This window comes from Amphiprion ocellaris, chromosome 8 (assembly GCF_022539595.1).
Source record: "Amphiprion ocellaris isolate individual 3 ecotype Okinawa chromosome 8, ASM2253959v1, whole genome shotgun sequence".
In the NCBI taxonomy this organism is placed as follows: domain Eukaryota; kingdom Metazoa; phylum Chordata; class Actinopteri; family Pomacentridae; genus Amphiprion; species Amphiprion ocellaris.
In genome coordinates this window covers 8845127-8867679 of record NC_072773.1, presented here as the reverse complement: position 1 = coordinate 8867679, position 22553 = coordinate 8845127, and the positions used below count along the sequence as shown (strand labels likewise).

At 38.8% G+C, this 22553-nt stretch overlaps 1 protein-coding gene and 1 non-coding gene across 2 annotated transcripts; both read left to right on the top strand.

Annotated features, from left to right (window-relative positions):
• Positions 1-1308: 1308 nt before the first annotated feature.
• trnaq-uug (transfer RNA glutamine (anticodon UUG)) lies at positions 1309-1390 on the top strand. Its single transcript has one exon. It is a non-coding gene; the product is annotated as a tRNA-Gln (tRNA).
• Positions 1391-16898: 15508 nt separating this feature from the next.
• On the top strand, positions 16899-20646 carry LOC129349427 (uncharacterized). Its single transcript, XM_055012618.1, has 2 exons — positions 16899-17222; positions 18945-20646. Exons 1-2 carry the CDS (start codon positions 17089-17091, stop codon positions 20632-20634), a joined length of 1824 nt encoding a protein of 607 aa, XP_054868593.1. The 5' UTR covers positions 16899-17088; the 3' UTR covers positions 20635-20646.
• The last annotated feature ends 1907 nt before the right edge of the window (positions 20647-22553 follow it).

Here is a 22553-nt window from a genome sequence, read left to right as displayed (position 1 = left end):
ATTAGATTAGAAAGTAGATAGATGAATGGAATAATCCCCAACAAATGCCAGTATCCCATTAAAGGATAGTTCAAGACTTCAGTCCACTAAATTAAAATTTTATTATGTAGGATGTGTGATCCAGTCCAACCAGTGGCAGTTCACCACCTGCCTGGCAGCTGCAGCCTTCCCAGAATCCTTCTCTTTCTCTATCTGAGCCTTCCTGCTGAGTTAACAACAGACTCTTTGGCTTGTAGATGAAGAAAACAGCTCAAAATAGAGCGACTCAGCTTATACTCTGAAGATATAGTGTTCAGTCCTGAGAAGTATGTTAAATCTGTTGACGTGTGTGGTAGATGAAGCAGATGTCACATCTGGCTGCTCGTGTGAAGATAAATCTGCTGCCTGTTGACTGCAGGTTGAGAGTATTAATGTTTCACAGCCCAGCAAGTGTAGTATCATTATTCCGTTTTATCTTGGGTTTTGCTCACAACCAACTTGAGTATGTAGTTCAGGGAACACACACAGTAATACTCATGCAGACAGGCGAATATAGTTAGACTGCAAGTCATGTTCTCACCCCCTTCTCCTTCGTAGAAACCTTTTACACCTGGTAGTAGTATCAGTTTATCTTCTCTGGATAAGGAAAAATGGATTTTAATGGTAAAAGTCTCATTTGGCCTCTTGGAACAGGTCTGTAAGCTTTCAAATTTTAATCCTAAAATCTTGATTATTTACACCAAGCCCATGATTAGATGTAATTAAGCAAACAATTTACTCAGATACTGATGCATGTTAATACTAGGTATTGTATAAAGGGTTAAACAGATACACACTCAGATCTAAGGAACTAATTTGTTTGAGTCATACAAGTGTAACATGGAGTTTGATGTGTGGTGATTGGGTCAATTTTTCTAGGAGAAAAAGAACGATGGAGACGAATAACTTTGGGACTTTTATTGCCCAGCTTCTTAACAACGTCACTTCCTCATTCCGACTCTCATGTGACCACAACAACCAATCAGAATCTTGAAAGACTAGGGATAATTATGAAAGCAACTGTCTTATTATGCAAATACGCAACATATAATGTAACAAAGTTATTTAATGACCTAATGTATAAACACAAATACATAATTACTGTAACAATGCTCAAATCTATAAAAATGTTACTGTGACTATTCATGTTTTCAGTAAATTAATTGACTGAATCCCAACCAAAATATGAGTCATGAATTTACACAGGGATATGAGAAATAATAATAATTATAACAGATACAAATAAAATGATGCAAATTATTTTGAGTAGCGCACATTAAGGTATGGCAAGGTAGCATGGCCGAGCGGTTTCAGGCACTGGATTTTGGCTCCAGTCTCCCTGGTGGCGTGGGTTCAAATCCCACTGCTACCATTATGTTCTTTGTTAATCTAGATACAGTGTGAACTGGTGTAACCTCTGTTTAGATATGCATTCAACTCCACTATAGCATCTGGATAGCTCGATGACTATCACCCCTGACATTGGCACGAGAGATTGATGGTTCAAATGCTACTTAGGGTGCAGTTGTCCAGTGGAGACCCTTGGGCAAGGTCCTTAGGGCTATCCCAAACTGCCTACTTTGTATCTACTCTCAGATGTATGTTGCTTTGGATCAAAGTGTCTGCTAAATGAAATTGAGTATCTATAGTTCTCGAAATTTAAGTCCTGTATATGTTTTGCATTGACATAAATCCAGAGATTGGAATTTGTAGCTCTTCCAAGTCTTGGCTAGACATGAAATTATCCTGATTAAATTGCAAAAACTGAGCAACAGTTCTTCTCCACTGGAAATTGATGGATTGTCCTCTATAGGGTGAGTTGCCGCCATAAGTGAAGGAGTCTAAGTATCTCAGGCTTTTCTTCATAAGTGTCAGGAAAATAGAACATTTACATAGAATGGATGGGAGCTCGGAGTAGAGTCGTACTCCTCTGGCAGCTAAGCTGGACCAGGCATCTGATTAGGATGTCTCTAGCACACTTTGTTTTGGAGGGTTTCGAGGCACATCTGACTGGGAGGAGACCAAGAAGTTTCTGGAGATATTGCATATCTCATCTGGCCTAGGAATGCCTCAAGAACCCCCAGGAGGAACTTAATAATGTTGCTAGAGGATGAACATCTAAAATGCCCTGTTCACGCAGCCACTACCACCCACATTTCAACCTCATATATACACCAAGAGGCGGCGCACCCGGACGCAGCGGCTTTGCTCTTCCCGAAGTGGATGTTTCTGTACGTTCTGTTTGTCTGTTTATTGTTCACTGATTGTCTAGGATCGTCGTACAGCCGACACGATCTGTTAAGGACTGGGACATTGTGTAGTGAGCTGGACTTTATCAAGTTTCAACATAAAGAGCACATCCCGCTGGAGATTGTCCGCCCATCGGAGTCTCCGTGGATCACCATACCTGCCAGGAGCCACAGGAGGCGGCATCGGGAAAGGCGGCAGAAGCGCAGTCTGGCATACAAACCAGGCTAAAGAAAGCCCCGCACAAGCCCGCGCTACCCAGCATTTTCCTGACTAACGCCAGATCACTTAACAAGATGGATGAGCTGGAGCTGACCACAGAATGACGCAACTCCGTGCGTGACTGCTCGATTATGGTGATTACAGAGACTTGGCTCTCCTGTACATCTAACATGGGCGCTGCAGTTTTGGGTGGGTTTGTGCAATATTTATTTATTTATGTGTTATTTTATCTAATTATTTTCTTATATAAATATATGTTTTTGCATTGTCTATTTTATATATATTTTATCTTACCTGTCGTTATCGTTTTATCCCACGAAGGAGAGGTATTCAAAATTTCGTTGTACATATGTCCAATGACAATAAAGGCATTTGATTTGATTTGATTTGATTTGATTTGATTTGATTTGATTTGATTTGATTTGATTTGATTTGATTTGATTTGATTTGATTTGATTTGATTTGATTTGATTTGATTTGAAGATGGATGGAATAAATGAGCGCTTAAACTACAAAATATCAGATTTATTAACAACAAAAACCAAGATTACAAATGGTGTAAAGACATAAACATGAGAAAAAAGTCAAGTATGTGATCAGATTATGGGGGAATTTTGCACGTATTAGGAAAATACTATGTCAGGAACAAAGCTGATGTAATTTAGAGCAATTGCCGTTTCATAAAGCTATCGTTCATAAAGCTATGAAAATATTTTTAAACTGCAGGTTGTACAAGAGCTCAGATTTTTTGAGATCCAGGTCCAGAACCAGGTCAGTTCTGGGGTTCTATTTGAGGAGCATTTATTTAAAGACAACTCTAAAAGGCAAAAATACTTCTATGATTAGTGGCTCCCCTTAAGTTGTAGCTCTGTTAGTCATCATTTGTGTTTCTTCCATCGATACTACCAACTAACTTTGCTCCTCAGCTTTAATAAACCAGAGCTTTTATCGTCTCTCTGCTGCTTTCACTAAATCTTTTCTGTTTGCTCTCTTTTCTTTCTCCCCAAACAATTATTTCATAATATTTCTATTCGGGACTCATCTCTCCTTCTCCTCTCTCTTCCTGGTCATCCATCCATATACTTTCTGCCTCCTGCTCTCCTTTATCTTTATCTTCTTCTTTCCTGCTGCTTCTTACTCTTCAGTTACACTCAGTCTTGCACTGCAGCCTTTTTCCTCATTTCTACATTTCCTCTCCATTTCTCACCGTTATTCAATCCCTAACTACTGTCGCCCTCGGTCCATTTTCACCTCATGCATTTACTCCTTCCTATACCTTCTGTTATCCCTTCTTTCTTTTCCTTCCTCCCTCTCTTTATTCTCAGGGGCATCCCTGACCCCATTCATTCATCTCTCTTCAAGACAGTGGATCCGCTCTCAGCGATTACTCTACATGCTCCGCTCTCTCCAGCATCACATCCCTGTGTTTTCCAACCACTTTCACATCCACTCCCCCAGCCACCCCCCTACATCTCCCTTCCCTTTTCTACGGCTCTCCTCCCTCTTTTGTCTTGCTCCAACCTATCGCCTGAGGGGAGTGATTGACAAGCAAGCGGGGGTCTTGTAAAGGGGAGTTTTCTGATTGGTGGTGAGGGAGATGAAAAGGATAAAGCCTCCTGGACGTGGCCCGCCTGCACTGCAAAAAATAAAGGATTCACTGTAGTTTATCTCAGTCTGAAGGTGGGCTCACATCAAGCATGTTTGAAGTGGCATCTTTGAACTTTTTTTATTCTGTTTGTTCGGATGACATGCATCTAAAAGTTAGATGGCACCAAAGAACCAAAGTAACCAACACCTTAAAATGGAGTTTATCTATACACAAAAGGATTGTAGAAGTTGGTAAAAACAGAGACTTTTGACTTTTGGTGGAGAAAAGAAGGAAACCATGCAAAATTTTTAAAAAATAAAATTAAAAAAGGCTTGGCACTCTTACTTATTCTACAAAATGTTCACCAAGTTTTGCAACCTGACTAGCTGCTATTGCTTTAAATTGCTTGACTTGTATAGTTTTTTTTTACTAAATCCAAGGAGTTTTCATCTTCAACGTGGCTAACGTTGTTTGAGTTGTGATGCAGTCTCACTTAAATTCACAAAAAATCAACACATGCTAGCAGCAATAGGTTTTCTCTGCAAAAAAAAAGCATAAGTGAACCACAATTCACAATTGAAATTACAAAAAAAAAAACTACAGAGTTCAAAAACTCTGTTCTGTTTGTTCAGGTGACAAGCATCTAAAACTGAGACCGCACCAAGAACCAAACTAACCAACACCTTAAAATCTATATACAAAAAGATTGTAGAAGTTGGTGTAAATGGAAACCTTAAAAAAAAAACAAGCAAAGACAATGTAAAATTTAAAAAAAACAAACAAAAACAAGCTTTGCACTTTTATTCAGCAAACTGAGCACCAAGTTTTGCAACCTGACTAGCTGCTATTGCCTTAAAGTGTAGCCCTAAATTGTAGTTTTTCTGACTGAATCCAAGAAATTTTCATCTTCAATGTAACAACAGTTGTTTGAGTTGTGATGTAGTCTCACTTTTGATGCATAAAAAAGTTACTGAAAGGAATAAGTCAGGGGATCATACAAGAACATTTCCAAGCCACTGAATATCACTTGGAGTCCAGTTAAATCCATTTTTTAGAAATGGAAGGAATATGGAACATGTATAAATCTACCTAGAGCAGGGCATCCTCAAAAACTGAATGGCTGAGCAAGAAAGAGACTAGTGAGGGAGGTCACCTATGACTCCTCTGAAGAATTTACAAGCTTCAGCAGTTGAGATGGGAGAAACTGTTCATACAACACTCCTATCTGTTCTTCACCAGTCAAAGCTTTATGGAAGACAAAGAGAAAGACTCTGTTGAAAAAAGCTAAAATTAAATCTGGACTAGAGTTCACCAGAAGACGTGGAGACTGAAGTCAACTGGAAGAAGGTTCCAAAATTGAGCTTTTGGTCATCAGACTAGACGCTTGTTTGACGGACACCAAATACTGCACATCATCATAAATACATCATTCCCACTGTGAAGCATGGCAGTGGCAGCATCATGATGTGAAGTATGGTGGTGGCAGTATTATGATATAGAGATGCTTCTCAAGGCTGGTAAAGGTAGAGGATAAAAGCACAATCACAAAGTACTGTATATGTATAGAAGTGCAAAACATGCTAGCAGCATTAGGGTTTTTGTTCTAAAACAAAACATAACTGGACCACATCTTCACATTTCAAATGCACCAACATTTCAGTGCAGCCTTCAAATGTGCACCAAAGTTCACTTGAACTTTCCTGAATGTGAACATATGGCATATCCTCAGCTTGAAGGATACTTTCACCTTTTGAGAGAAGAAGTTATTTGTGCTCTGTTAAAACAGCTGTAGTGAATTAAAACTGATGATGTAACCAAAAACGCCAATCAACCCTATAACCAAAGGGATTTTTGGGGGATAACATACCAGATGTTGGCATCTGACAGCCAGCACTAAACAAAATTAGAGGAAGAAACAGTGATGTTCATATTCAGCTACTTCTATACGTGTCTTTAACTTGATGTAGGTGTAACAGTAAGCAAGTCACTTTTGTTCTTTATACACCTCACATACTACTATTATAACATGATGATTCTTCAAATTGATTCTTCACATTTTTGGACTCAGAAAATATGCAGAAATAATGGTGAATACTCATCATCATTATATACTGACATAATCACACTCACAGCAGGAAAAATATAAACGTATTAATCTGAGTAAAAGAGGCCACCGTCCATCTCCTTTTAGCCTCTACTTTTTTGCAGTGTGTCTGTCTGGGTTGAGGGTTTGAGCGTCAGCCAGTTAAATGCTGTCTGAACATCGCCACCATGTGGTCAACTTGCTGCATGACGCTTAGATTACATCATAGCTCTACATGCCTTCAAGTCAGTTTGAGCTGTTTAATGTCTCGAGTTGTGAGGTTTTTGAAAGATCACAGATCCGAAGATAGCACACACAGAGTGTGAGTAACACAACAAACACAACAAAGTATGCATGCAACATAAAGTCACAGGCAGTATGCGTGTTAAGGCATTACGTGAGCTCTCAGATACAGATTGTACGGAAAATGCAACTGCAAAGTGACCATGCTCAATAATCAGATCAACCCAGTTACATTTACACCACCATTCAAGAATTTGGGGTCACTTAGAAATGTCCTTATTTTTGAAAGAAAAGCATTTCTTTTTTCAATAAAGATAACATTAAATTAATCAGAAATCCAGTCTAGACATTGTTAATGTGGTAAATGACTATTCTAGCTGGAAACGACTGATTTTTAAATATCTACATAAGGGTATGCCCATTTCCAGCAACCATCTCTCCTGTGTTCTAATGATACATTGTGTGAGCTAATCGTGTTGAAAGGCTAATTGATGATTAGAAAACCCTTGTGTTGTTATGTTAGTACACGAATAAAAGTGTGAGTTTTCATGGAAAACATGAAATTGTCCTGGTGACCCCAAACTTTTGAAGTGTATAGGGCACCAAATCACAACACAAGCCATCTCCAGACACTGCTTATAGTAAAACAAAGACGTTACGATGTTAAATTAAAGAGAAAGCCAACAAATCCAAAGATATGCTTCGAGCAGCTGTTTAATGACAGTAGGAAGAAAAAAAACTTCCCTTTAACAGGAAGAAACCACCAGCAGAACCAGACACAGGGAGGGCAGCATCTGAAGAGAGTTAGGTGTAGCAGATATTGTAGAAATCAGTCAAACTATGCATAAGAGAACAATAAACACTTTGGAGGTCAGTGCAGGTCACAAACATGCAGCTATGCAGCCAGAGACACCTGCAGAGAGGACAAAACATAGACTCCAGGAGAGAGAAACCACATCAGACAAGTTAATAACATGCAATAGTGACACATAAATGTCTGAAAAGTGAAGGAGAGGAGCTCAGTGCACCATACCCAGCAGTTTAGGCCTAAAACAGCATAACTAAGGGTTGTTCAGTGTCACCTGAGCCAGCTATAACTCTAAGCTTTACCAAAAAATTAATGAAGTTAACCTTAAAACTTGATCTTAAAACTAGAATGAGTGCCTGAGTTTCAAACTCAACCTGTGACCTGAATCCACAATAGAGGAGCTGATATCTGAAGGATCTGCCTCCTCATGCCTCTTTGGACTGCTGGCATTTTTGCACTTTTACAGGTACATTTATTCCACAAGTCATCTTATGCTGATGTCACTTATAGTGTAGCAATACTGTATTTATTCATTTTTCATTCTTCATCCATTTTTATATTATACATGTTATTGTATTTAGAATTATTATCATTACTGTACATATGGTTAGTGCTGCTTTGAAAGATGTTGCTGCTGTAACACTGGAGATTTCCCCTGATGTTGGGAGTGATAAAGACTTATCTTATCTTATCTTATCTTATCTTATCTTATCTTATCTTATCTTATCTTATCTTATCTTATCTTATCTTATCTTATCTTATCTTATCTTATCTTAATCTGCTTTTGGAAACCACAAATAAGTCTGTAGTCTGAGAGCAAAATGCTTTATTGGAATAACATAGTACAAAAAGGTGTTTTACATATGCTGTCACTTTTTCATTAATCGTTTTGCACTTGACGAGAAAGGTTTTAAATTCTACTCTGAATTTTATTAGAATATTCAAACTGGAGAATCCTCTTTGTGTAGCTCTTTTGCAGAAAAACAAAGAGTGCAAACATCTGAAAACACCTGTGTTGCTGCACAGACGCCGCAAGCAGATGATTCTCCAAATGGAAAAATGTAACAGTGACCTCTTTGTCACCTGACTCATGCATCTGCACACACACACATACACACACACACGCACACACACACACACACACACACACACACTGCACACCACTGCAGTTAAGCTATGCTGGGGCGAGGTTAGGGTTAGGCTGAAGGCCGGGCCGGGCCCGTGGCTCGACCTGTCTCTCCCTTGCAGCCTGCTCACCCACAATTAAGCCCCCCCCCACCCCCACCCACTCTCGACCCCCCCCAAACACCCTCGACCACCACCCACCCACCCACCTCACGCGCCCCCACCCCCTGGACCCCCACCCCCCACCAGTGGGGGCTGGGGGTGGGAGGAGAGAAGGTGCATGGGCACTGTGAGCCTTGTCCCAAAGGAGCTGCTGCACACAAGGTTCAGTGCTCATACTGCACCTCCTCATTATGAATTCTAGAATTCTGGAACATTCTAGAAAGCTGTTTGATTCTTCTATGTTGTCTGAGGCCAAGATTCTAAAATTGTGGAAGATTATGGAATGTTGATAGATTCTAGAATGTTGATGGATTCCGAAATGTTTGTGGATTCTGGAATGTTGTCTTGAGCCAAGAATCCCAGAATGTTGATGGATTCTGGAATGTGGATTAATTCAAGAATGTTGTTTGATTCTAGAATGTTGATGGATTCTGGAATGTTTGATTGTAGAATGTTGATGGATTCTGGAATGTTAATGGATTCTAGAATGTTGATGGATTCTGGAATGTTGATGGATTCTAGAATGTTGATGGCTTCTGGAAAGCTGATGGATTCTAGAAAAATGGAAAATTCTAGAATGTTTATGGATTCTAGAATGTTGATGGATTCTAAAACGGTTATGGATTCTGGAATGTTGTCTTCAGACAAGAGCCCCAGAATGTTGATGGATTCAAGAATGTTCCTTGATTCTAGAATGCTGTTTGGTTCTAGAATGTTGTCAAACGGCAGGAATCAAAATTTAAAGAAGATTCTACATTATTGATGGATTCAAAAGTATTGGAAGCTTCTAGAATGTTGATGGATTCTAGAATGTTGATGAATTTTGGAATGTTGATTGATCCTAGAATGTTGATGGATTCTAGAAAATTGTTGGATTCCAGAATTCTGATGGATTCTGGAATGTTGTCTTCGGCCAAGAATCCCAGAATGTTGATTTATTCTAGAACGTTGATGGATTCTCGAATATTGTTAGATTCTAGAATGTTGATGGATTCTGGAATGTTGATGGATTCTAGAATTTTGATTGATTCTGGAATGTTTATGGATACTACAGTGTTGAGGGATTCTTGAATGTTGTTTGAGCTTAGAATGTTGAGGGATTCCTTAATGTTGTTTGATGCTAGAATTTTGATGGATTCTGGAATGTTGTCATCAGCCAAGAATCCCAGAATGCTGATGGATTCTAGAATGCTGATGGATTCTAGAATGTTAATGTAATGGAGTGTTGTTTCATTCTAGAATGTTTATGGATTCTGGAATGCTGTTTGATTCTAGAATGTTGATGGGCTCTGAAATGTTGATGGAATCTAGAATGTTGATGGATTCTGGAATGTTGTTTGATTCTCGAATATGGATGGATTCTGAAATGTTGTTTGATTCTAAAATGTTGATGGATTCCTGAAAATTGTTAGATTCTAGAATGTTGATGGATTCTGCAATGTTGTCTTCAGCCAAGAATCCCTGAATGTTGATGGATTCTAGACTCTTCTTAGATTCTAGAGTGCTATTTGATTCTATAATGATGTCATCGGCTAAGATTCTAAAATTGTTGAAGATTCTCGATAGTTGATGGATTCTAGAATGTTGATTTATTCTAGAATGTTGATGGATTCTCAAAAATTGTTAGATTCTAGAATGTTGATAGATTCTGGAATGTTGTCTTCAGCCACAAATCCCAGAATGTTGATTGATTCCAGACTGTTGTTTGATTCTACAATGTAGATGGATTGTGGAATGTTGTTTGATTCTGGAATTTTGATGGATTCTGGAATGTTGATGGAATCTGGAACATTGTCTTCAGCCAAGAATCCCAGAACGTTGATGGATTCTAGAATGTTGTTATGTTCTAGAATGTTTATGAGTTCTAGACTTTTGGAACATTCTAGAAAGCTGTTTGATTCTCCTATGTTGTCTGAGGCCAAGATTCTAAAATTGTGGAAGATTCTACAATATTGATGGATTTTAGAATATTGGCAGATTCTAAAATGTTGATGGATTCTGGAATGTTTATGTATTCTGGAATGTCATCTTCAGCCAAGACACCCAGAATGTTGATGACGTCAAGAATGTAGTTTGATTCTAGAATGTTGATGGTTTCTGGAATGTTGTTATATTCTAGACTGTTGGAAAATCCTAGAATGTTTATGGATTCCAGAATGTTGAAACATTCTAGAATGCTGTCTGATTCGAGAATGTTGTCGAAGGGCCAAGATTCTAAAATTGTGGAAGATTCTGGAATGTTAATAGATTCTAGAATGTTGATGGATTCTGAAATGTTTGTGGATTGTGGAATGTTGTCTTGAGCCAAGAATCCCAGAATGTTGATGGATTCTGGAATGTGGATTAATTCAAGAATGTTGTTTGATTCTAGAATGTTGTTTGATTCTAGAATGTTGATGGATTCTGAAATGCTGTTTGATTCTAGAATGTTGATGTATTCTGGAATGTTGTCTTCGGCCCAGAATCCCAGAATGTTGAAGGATTCAAGAATGTTGTTTGATTCGATAATGTTGATGAATTCTGAAATGTTGATGGATTCGAGACCGTTGATGGATTCTAGAATGTTGTTTGGTTCTGGAATGTTGATGGATTCTAGAATGTTGCAGGATTCTGGAACGTTGCCATCAGCCAAGGATCCCAGATTGTTGATGGATTCAAGAATGTTCCTTGATTCGAGAATGATGTTTGATTCTAGAATGTTGATGGATTCTAGAATATTGTTAGATTCTAGAATGTTGATGCATTCTCAAATGTTGATGGATTCTAGAATTTTGATGGATTCTGGAATGTTTATGGATCCTACAATGTTGTTTGATCTTAGAATGTTGAGGGATTCCAGAATGTTGTTTGATGCTAGAATTTTGATGGATTCTGAAACGTTGTCGTCAGCCAAGAATCCCAGAATGCTGATGGATTCTAGAATGCTGATGGATTCTAGAATGTTAATGTAATGTGAAGTGTTGTTTCATTCTAGAATGTTTATGGATTCTGGAATGTTGTTTGATTGAAGAATGTTGATGGGCTCTGGAATGTTGATGGAGTCTAGAATGTTGATGGATTCTGGAATGTTGTTTGATTGTAGATCGTTGATGCATTCTGGAATGTTGATAGATTCTAGGATGTTGATCCATTCTAGAATTTTGACGGGGTCTGGAATGTTGATGCATTCTAGAATGTTGATGTATTCTAGAATGTTGATGGATTCCGGAATGTTGATGGATTCTAGAATGTTGATGAATTCTGAAATGTTTGATTGTAGAATGTTCATGGATTCTAGAAGGTTGATGGATTCTAGAATGTTGATTGATTCTAGAATGTTGATGGATTCTATAATGTTGATGGATTCTAGAATTTTAATGTATTCTGCAATGTTGATGGATTCTAGAATGTTGATCGATTCCAGAACGTATTCATCAGCCAAGGATTCCAGAATGTTGATGGATACTAGAATGTTGATGGATTCTAGAATGTTGGTGGATTCTGGAATGTTGATTGATTCTAGAATGGGGAAACCAGTTGTATTTTTCCACGTCTATTTATTGTAGTTGTTGTTGTTGACTTTATTGTCATTGTTTGTTGCATACATGTCCATTTCTTGCCTCAAATTTGACATATCACACGTGATGATATTCTTGATTATGAATGCAAATAATGTAGTGGTGGCTATCGATGAATAGACATCTTAAATAACAAAAATGTTTGTTTCATTCATATTTATCTGTGCTTTTTTCATCTGTCTACTACATTCACAGATTATTGCAAACTCAAAGTGCAATTATAGCGATTACATTCAACATTTTAAGACTTTTTGTAAACTCAAGCACTTTCAGTGTCTTGAAAAGTGTTCTATTATGGGATGGGTACATTGTTTGACGGTAACAGGACTCTCATAGCTAACGTTAACTCTGGTGCTAGCAGCAACATGTTTTGCATTAAGGTGATCAGTAAATTCTTTGTTGCACAATTTGCACACAACTACACTTTTATCCAAGCTGCCATCGGGAAGATTGTTATAAGAAAATGTTCCACCCAACAAGCTTAATGTCGTCTCCTCTTCCTTCACTGTTCACCAAACTTTCTTGTGCGCTGTCATTACTCAGTACATCCTGTGTATCTTCTTCACGGCTAGAAAAGACCTGTCAAGTGGGGCCTAGTTTTGAGATCCCAGAAGCAACCACTACCATTACCAGAGGTCACTTACAAAAGGTCATAAGCAGATTAATAAAAGAGGACTAATAAAGATCTACAAGAGAAACTATATAAGTTAACCACATGATTATACTTGAGTATAAGAATGGTTATCATAAGTTGATATACATCCTAAAGTGATGATTTGCTTGATGATTTTTTTTATAGATTAAAAAGATTGTAATGTTTACAATGAAATAAGTTGTATGACCATAGGGGAATGTGATGATTAAAAGTAAAAAAGCACTGTGTATGACAACTTGCACTGTGCACTTGCAGGAAAGCAGAACTTAGGTATTAGTCAATATGGGGAAATTCCTGACTTCTGCAGAGTGCAGGAATGATCCTGCAGTGGCGCTTCTGCAAAGCATCGCTGCAGAGTGCATGCACAGTTCCAACTGTGGTTACAGGAAGCATGTGTTAATCAATGAATCGTGATAATGTGTGTGTATGTACAATGTAATGTAATCAGGAGGCAATCAATGAGTGTGTATGTGGTAGAAGTTAAGAAACTGAGCAGATAATGTGTGTGTATCGGAGTTCCAGGAGTCTTCCACGGGTTTCACATGGAGTTAAGCCTGCCAGAGTTCATTGAGGACATCGCTGGATACAAAGTCTTTTCTGACTTTGTTCAAGAGAAGAGGACCAAACTCTGCTGAAAGAAGAGTTCCAGTCAGTCTGCAGTTTCACTGAGAGGAGAAAAGAAAAGAACAGCTACAACACCCAAGAAGGCAGTGGAGACGGCAGCTGGGAGCTGCTCTCACCCAGAGAGACGGGAGAGTCAGGGACTTTCCACCACAGCTCATCTACTCGGGTCAACGGGCCTTTCTCACCGCTGTTCCAGCTTCTGCCACTGAGGACAACAGCACGACCAAGATTGGCTTTTGGGACTTTTCTGCTCCCCCTGCTGATGAAGGACACTTTTTGGACTGAAAGAGACTTTATATGGAGTTTCCAGATCCACTACAGAGTTCGTCCAGACGCAGGTTAAGACAGGACGCAGCAGCTAAGGCCAAGCTGTCCGTCCCCTCTGTCTCCTAAATTATACAAATTAGAGAAGATTTCTTAGAAAAGCTCAGTTTCAATAGTTTTTAATTATTGGTTAAATTAGATTATGATTGATATACTGCCTAATCATGAGCTGATGCTATGCCCTTGCTGAATTTATTCAATAAAACGCTATACTGCATTTAAAGAGAAGATTTATGTGTTCCTTAAAAGTCATTTGCTCCGCATGCTAGTAAAAAGTTGTCAATTGTGTGCATCAGATCTAAAGGTTCCTATAGGTTGCTTTAGTCCTAACAGTTACTTTAAATCTTACCCCTGGGGTTTTCTATTCCTAACCTCTAAAACTAACCTAGGAAAATCACCAAGTGCAAACAGACATAAGAGGAAAGCTGTCGTTAACAGGCGTGACTGATAGATAGCTCTGGTACTGAGGCTACTTAGCGGGGTTGTACATCAGAGTAAGAAGAGTAAAACGTTTGGAAGTAGACAGTAAGAACCTAGGTGAGTATTCCACTAATAGGCAGATAGAATCTGACCCTAGAGATGGAGAGCTGGTCCTGAATTATCCTGTAGTGGGTAAAGAAGGCACATCTGAAGACAGACCCTGATGTGTTTCTATGAATGTCTCCGTGCTTTTATAATGATAGTCTGGCATCCTACAAAGTATTATGGTAACTTCCTCTGATTACTACGTTTTTTTTCCTTCTTATAATCTGGCAAACCCCTCCTGTCCGCGAATCCATTTCAAGATGCCAAGCGATGGCAGACATCATCTGAAATGTCAAAAACAAAATTGCGTTGTTTTTTTTTTTTTTTCAAAAGCCAGGATATTTCACAAACCCTGGTAATTTCCTTTTTTCATCTCTTTTTTTCGAGCATACTTCAGCGAACCTTGGTAGCTCTCTGTCATTGCTGGGCTTTTTTCTTGGTTATGAAAAGAAAAGAACTAAGAAAAAAAATGGTCAAGTTTAAAGTAGAGCCTCTTACTAAGATTCATTACTAGGTATAGGCTCTTATTTTGAAGGTGAACTCAAACAAACAGATGGTTTGTACATCAATACATGATCGTTCAGAGTCTGATCTTGTTGGAAAAACTTAATTTACTGGTTGTTTAAGATAAATTTGGGCCCCGTATAGTTTTTTAATACTGGTGCATATATAGGTGGAAAATATCATTTAGAAACAAATAATGTGACGGTATAGATCATACGTTTAACTTCATATCAACGTCTGTCACGCACCTGCGCGTGCGTGCGTCATCTTAACGCCATGGAAACAACGATGACGCGCAGCCGAACTCCTATAAAAGACCTGCTGCTCTTTCGACTGTCTCTTTTGACTGATTTCAAATCTTACAAGCCTTCCTCAGACACACACACATACACACACACACACACACACACTCAAAGGTTTGGACACACTTTGTCATTTAATGGTTTTTCTTTATTTTCATGACTGTTTACATTGTAGATTCTCACTGAAGGCATGAAAACTATGAATGAGCACATATGGAATTATGTACTAAACAACAAAGCATGTTTTATATTTTGGATTCTTCCAAACAGCCACCCATTGCTTTGATTACTGCTTTGCACACTCTTGTCATTCTCTCAATGAATGAACCTGAAATGGTTTTCCAACAGTCTTGGAGTTTCCAGAGATCTGTTATTTTATTTTTTCAGTGGTTTATTTCATTTTTTGGTTATGTTATTTTTCCAGTTGTTTATTTTTTTCCTGGTTATTTATTTTATTTTTCCAATTATTTGTTTTCCTTGCTGGTTGTTTGTTTCATATTGTAATTGTTTAATTTTGGCAGTTTTTGGCAGTTTTCCAATTTGTAGGAGCCAAATTGCGATTTGTGTTGATTTTCACACATTCTTTCTTTTTATTAGTATGTTTATGTGATGGGAGGAATGGAGAGAGAGTGTGTGTGCAGGTGTGCCCTTGAGGAAGCTGTAGGTGGAGCCTAAGGTAAAGGCTTCAAGACCAGCTGCCACAGCATCTGTCTGGGTGTGGCTGAGGAAGGAAAAAGTTTTTTTGACCATGCAGCTGCAAGAAGGAACAAGGCCTTCTAAAGACTCTTTCCTTCAAATCTTTGTTAATTGATTTTTCAATTTATCTGTAAATTCATTCAAGCAATAAATGGTCATTGGGAAGAACTGGAGCCACTACTCATCTTTATCTGCATGTGTCAAGACACAAATCCAACTCAGCCATCAGTAAAAGTCAAACAGCAAACCAGAGGGGTTGGCTGAAATTGCTATTACACAATTGTTTATGTCATTTTTCCAGTTGATTATTTTATTTTCTGGTTGTTTATTTTATTTTTCCAGTTGTTTATTTTATTTTCCGGTTGTTTATTTCATTTTCCTGAGTCTTTATTTCCCCCAGGTCTTTATTTTATTGTTCCGGTTGTTTATTTTATTTTTCCAGTTGTTATAAGAAAATGTTCCACCCAACAAGCTTAATGTCATCTCCTCTTCCTTCACTGTTCACCAAACTTTCTTGTGCGCTGTCATTACTCAATACATCCTGTGTATCTTCTTCGAGGCTGGCAAGACCCTGTGTTTCTATTAACGTCTCCGTGCTTTTATATTGATAGGCTGGCATCCTACAAAGTATTATGGTAACTTCCTCTGACTACCTACGTTTTTTTTCCTTCTTAAAATCTGGCAAACCCCTCCTGTCCAAAGATCCATGGCAAGATGCCACGCGATGGCAGACATCATCTGAAATGTAAAAAAAAAATTTAAAAAAGCATTTTAAAGCTAGGATATTACACAAACCCTGGTAATTTCCTTTTTCGTCTCTTTTTTTTTGAGCATATTTCAATGAACCTTGGTAGTTCCCTGTCACTGCCGGGATTTTTTTTTATTTTTTTTTTGGTCATGAAAAGAAAAGAACTAAGAAAAAAATAATAATAATGGTCAAGGTTAAAGTAGAGCCTCTTACTAAGCTTCATTACTAGGTATAGGCTCTTATTTTGAAGGTGAACCCAAACAAACAGATGGTTTGTACATCAATACATGATCGTTCAGAGTCTGATCTTGTTGGAAAAACTTAATTTACTGGTTGTTTAAGATAAATTTGGGCCCCGTATATTTTTTTATACTGGTGGTATATTAATACTGGTGCATATAGGTGGAAAATATCATTTAGAAACAAATAATCTGACGGTATAGATCATACATTTAACTTCATATCAACGTCTGTCACGCACCTGCGCGTGCGTGCGTCATCTTAACGCCATGGAAACAACGATGACGCGCAGCCGAACTCCTATAAAAGACCTGCTGCTCTTTCGACTGTCATTCTGCACTTGGATTTGGAGCTGAGCTGTTAGAGAAACTGGGAGCTGGACTCTGGAGATTTGAAACGCTGGAAAGCATCTGAAGAATGGACCTTGTTGAAGAACAAACTCGGTGGATTAGTGACAGAAGAAGAAGAAAACCGACCCGCTGGACAAACGGATCAGACAGAAGAGCAGCTGCTGTTTGGAGGCCTGACAGACCTGGAGAGTCAGCACACAGGTAAGAAAATAAAAGTGGTGTTTCTGCTGAGCATGACTCCTAAACTGACCTTCAGAAACACCTTGGACGCCATTTCAGGAGAAAATTTAGAATAAATTGTTGAATTTAAAGTTTGTTAAGTAACAGAATGTTTGAGGACCTGTTTGAAAAACTGTTTTGGTGATACAGACGGTTTCTTGGTGTAATTTCCGTATTTATTTTATGTGAAAAGTTGAGGGAAATGTATGGAATGTGCTTTTAATGCTGTAGTCATTTGGGAAAACTGATATTTTGGTTTGAGGACATGGATTTTTCTCGAATTTGGTGTTGAAACTTTTGGAAACAAAATGGCGTCGAGGCCATTTTTCAAAAAATGCTCCAAGTGTTTATTTGTGGAATCCATGGAACGGTCAGCAGAAGTGTTCGGAGAGGCTTTATGACCTCACAGCGTCCAGGCTCAGCGATCGTAGTTGAGTTTAGCTGCTTGTTGAAAATGTTGTTGGACATCGGGTCTTTTTCAGTTCAGAGCTGATCCTGTCTGTGAACGGATGTTACGATGTTGTTTAAAACGCACAGTCAGGTTTGTGTTGTTCTGAACTCAGAGCTGAACTGAACCAGTGTCGGTCTGATGCTCCACCTGTTATTTCATCTCTCCGAGTCAAACCGAGCTGTTCTGCTGTTTTCTTCCATAACCGTGTGAGTAACTGCGTGTTTCCTGCCTCCTGTCCGATGTTTGATTTCCAGTTTGTAAGCTGGAGAATAAGAGGCTGTCACAGTAGCTCCCACTTTTGTGTGCTTATTTCGGATGAGGCCTGTTGCTGACTGCTCATAATGTCAACAAGGTTCAGCGTTATTCTGAGTGGTTTTGTTCACTGCAGCTGATTGACTGTATCAGTGTTTCATAGCTGATGGAGAATGTGGCCTCATAAGCTGACCCTCTCTTCAAACTCTCGGTTTCCTAGTTGATTTGTTAAACAGTAATATTCAGATTTCCTAGAATTTAATTGTGGATTTTTCAGAAACATCATTATACCTACAGATAACCCATTTACTGCCTAAAGCTGACTGTGGGTGACATTCTTTCTTTTGACTATTAAATACCTGCAGCTTTATTCAGCATCAGAAACTGTAAGTGCTTCTTCAAACTGATAGTGATGATTGTATTTACACACTTTAACACTGGTCCTGATGGTAAATAATGTTCTTGTTCTGGATGAATCCTGAACTCCATCAGAGATTCCAGGACAGTTTTTATTCAGATAAAGCGTCATTACACTCTAAAGGACTTTTCAGTGTTTTAAATGTCTGACTGCAGCTTTGCTCAGCATCAGAAACGATAAGTGCTTCTTCAAACTGAAAATGACTGCATTGAATGGTCTGGAAAGCCGTGTTTTTCCTGAGACCTTTTCTGGTGGGTTCTTTATTTAACTTTCTGTCCCTGTAGCTGCTCACAGCCATCCAGACTGAAGAATGTTGGTATAATACAAATATGAAAGCACATGGCATCATTTTGGTGAATCAAAACACAGACCTCAAATTCATCAGCTTTGGCTTTGAGTCCTCCAAGCTGCTGAAGCAGAGCTATCATGTAAATATTAGATAAGGGTGGGTTTGAAACATTATGTTGGAACTTGATTTATGTTTTGGTGATCTTTTACTATTTAATGCTATGCAACCAACAATCATTAACATGTGAAACTGTCCAGGAAGTCATTGTGTTTGACTTTTGTTTTCCCCCCTCAGGTCTCCTGATGTGATTGTGGACCTTCGCACCTCTGAGACGACAGAAAAGTGGCCTTTGAATGCTGTTCTGTACACGTTTTATAAAATGCACTATTTTTTTTGTTCTTATTCTTTGCCTTGTCTTCTCTTTTATTGTCCTTTTTTCATCATGTTTTCTGCCTTCTTCCTCTCCTACTACTCTTCTTCTTGTCTGTTTTCTAATCCTTCTTCTTCCTCCCTCTCCTCCTTTTTCTCCCCCTCTCGTCATCTCATCCCTTTCCTTCCATTTTGTCCTCCTCTTTCCCCCTTCCTTCTGCTTCTACTGCCTACAGTTTTTTTCTCCATTTTCTTCTCCTCTTCTGTCTTTTTTCCCCTTCCTTTGCCTCCATTCTGCTTTTTCCTTCATGTTCTCTTCCTTTCTCTTAACTACTTTTTCTTCTTCACTTTCTTCTCTCCCTCGTTCCACTCATTATTCTTTCGATTCCTTCTTTACCTCCATCTTCTTTTCCTTCTCCTTCTGTCATCTTCATCATCTCTTCATCCCTCTACTTCTTGTTTTCCTTTATCCTTTTCTCCACCTCCTTCACTTCCTCCTTCTTCCTCCTTTCTTTTTCTTTTTCTCCTCTTCCTATTCTGTCATCTTCTTAGCCTTTTCTCTTCTTCTGTCTTCTTGTCCTTCTTTCTCCTCCCGTCATTTTCCTCTTCTTCTTTCATCTCCTCTTCCCTCCACCCTTGTTCTCCTTCTCCCTTCTCTATTACTCCTCCTTCCATCTTTCTCTTCTTTCTCCTCTTCCTTCAGTCTTTGTCTCCTTCTTTCTCCTCCACTGTTTTTGTTTTTGTTTCTTTGTCATTCTTTTCATTTTTCTCATTCTTTTATTCTCCTCCTCGCTTCATTGTCTCCTTACACAACTTCCTTTACTCCTTGTTCTTGCATTTTCTTTCTGTCCATCTTCAGTCTCCTTCATTCTTTTGTTTCTCTTCTCCTTCTTTTTGTCACTCTTGTCTTCTCCTCGTCCTTTTTCCTCTATTTTCTTCACATTTTACTTCCTGTTCTACTTATTCTTTTTCATTTCTTCCTCTATTACTCCTTGTTCCCCCTCTTTCTACTCTTCCTCACTCTATTGTTTTGTCTCCTCCTTCTCTTGTCTTCCTTCTCCTTCTGTCTTGTCATTTTCTTATCCCATCTTCCTATTTTGTTACTCCTTCCTCCTCTCCTTTTTTCTTCTTCTCTTCCCCTTTCTTCTTGAGTTGTCCTCCTCCTTTCTCTCCTAGTACTGCTTCTTTTCCAACTCTTCCCCTCTTTCCTTGTTGTTCTTTCTCCTTCTCTTCCTCATGCTTTCCTTTTGTCTTTTGTTTTTTCTCCTTCTTTTGGCTTCTTCTTTATTCTCCTTCTGTTTTTCCTTTTTTTCTCCTCCTACTCCTCTGTCTTCTATTTATTTCTCCTTCTGTCATCTTTTCCTGCTTCTGTCTTCTCATTTTTCCTCCCTGTGCTCCCTCATTCTTTTCTTCTTCTCCTTCTTTTGCTTCCTCCCTTTTCTGTCTTCTTTCTCCTTCTTTGTCTTGTTCTTCTTCATGTCCTTCTTTCTACCTCCTCTGTCTTTTTTATCCTTTCTCCTCCTCCTTTCTCTTCTTCTCCTTCTTTCTCATTTTCCTTCTTTGTCTACTCTGCTCTTCCTCATTCCTCTCTCCTTCTCCTTCTGTCTACTTTTAATTATTCTTGTCTTCCTTGAGTTTTCTTTCTCCTTCTTTTTTTCCGTTTCTATTTCTGTTTTTCTTAGTCCTCTCGTCTTTGTCCTTCTACATTTTATTTCCTCTGGCCCTTTCTCTCTCCCTCCTGCTTATCCATCTCTTCCTCACTTTACTCCTGATTCTTCCTCCTCATTCTCTTCTCCTTTTCTACTTTCTTTTTTCTGCTCCCCATTCCGTCTTCTCCTTCTTCCTCCTTTTCTCCTCCTGTCCTCTCATTCTTTCTTCTCCTTTTCATTCTTGTTAATGATCTTCCTGTCTTCTTTTCCTCCCTTGTTTTTCTCCTTCCTGCTCTCTGTTCCCCCTTTTTCTTTGTTCTCCTTCTTTCTCTCCCACTATGTTTTCATCTCTTCATCCCTTTTGCTCGTTGCTTTTCCTTATTCTTCTCTTCTTCCTCTTGTTTTAGATATCTTGTGCTTCCTCCTTCCCAATCTACTCTCCCTCATTCTTATCTCCCCTTCTCTTCATCTCCTCATTCTTTTCTTCTCCTTCTGCCTTTGTCTCATTCATTCTTCTCTGCTCTTCCTCATTCTTCTCTTCTCCTTTTCCTTCTGTCTACGTCTTATTCGTCTCTTCCTCGTTCTTTTCTTCTTCTACTCCTTATTTTTCTCCTTCCTCTTCTCTTGTCCTTTTTCCTTCTCATTCACCGCTTTTTCCTTCATGTTCTCCTCCCCCTCCTAATGCATCTACTACTTTTCCATCTCCTAATCTTCTCTTCTTCTCCTTTGTCCTTCTCCTGTCTTCTTCTTCCTCCTCCTTTTCTGTCTTCCTTTTCCTCCTTTTCATTGTTTTATTGTCCTGTCTTCTACTCCTCCTCTTTTCTTCCTCTTCTCTGTTCTCCTTTCTTCTCCTCTTCCTCATTCTTCTACTCCTGTTTTCTACTTTCCTCTTCTACTCATTCTTCTTCATCTCTTCCTCCCTTTACTCATTGTTCCTCTCCTTCCTTCTTCTCCTTCTCTCCCTCGTTCTTTTAGTCTTGTCTTCTTCTACTCCTTTCATTCTTTTCTTCTGTCTTGTCATCCTTATCCCATCCTTCTATTTTTTCTCCCTCATTCTCTTCTTCTGTTTTCTTCTTTTCTATCCCTTTTTTCTTCATCCTCTACTCCTGCTAGTTTTCAAACTCTTAATCCCTTTACTCCTTGTTCATCCTCCCTCTCCTTCACTTTCTGCCCTCTCCGTTCTTCTGCTCCTCCTTCTGACTTCTACTTTTCTTCTGTCTTCTCCTTCTGGCTACTAGTTTTTTCCTCCTTCTGCTCCTTGTTCTGTTCTCTCCCTCATTCTTTTATTCTTCTTCTGCTTCTTCTTTCTTCTCCCTTTCATTCTTTCTCATAGTTCTCCTCTATTCTACTACTCTTACATTTTTCTCCTTCCTTCTCTGTTCTCCTGTTTTCTTCTCTCCCCCTTTATGTTCTACTCTGTTCTCTCCTACTACATTTCCATCTCTTTTCCCTCTGCTCCTTGTATTTCTTCCTCCTCTTCCTCATTCTTTTCATCTCCTCCTTCTTTTCTTCATGTTTTCTTTTCCTCTTCCTTCTATCTTCCTCTTCTACTCCATCTCCCAGTTTTCTTTCCTCTTTCTGTCTTGTACTTTCTCCTCCTCCTTTGTATTTATCTCCTTTGTCCTCCTTCTCTGTGGCCTTTTTCCTCGTCTTTTTCATCTCTTGCTTCTCTTCCTCCTTCTTCTTATTCTTCTCATCTCCCCTTCTCTTCTTCTCCTCATTCCTTCTCCTCCTTGTCTTTTGTCTTCTTTCTCCTCTTCTTGCTTTCTCCTCTGCTTTTCCTTATTCTTTTCTTCTTTTTCTGTCTTGTCATTTTTATCATCCTCCTTCTGTCTTCTTCTATTCTTCCCCTCCTATTTTTCTTTTACTTTTCTTTTCCTCTCCC

Bases quoted from the DNA above. Each gene is read 5' to 3' on its own strand.
- LOC129349427 (XM_055012618.1), top strand. From the start codon at position 17,089: ATGGACCTTGTTGAAGAACAAACTCGGTGGATTAGTGACAGAAGAAGA. The intron at 17,223-18,944 runs GTAAGAAAATAA...TTCCCCCCTCAG, and splicing joins CCTGGAGAGTCAGCACACAG to GTCTCCTGATGTGATTGTGG.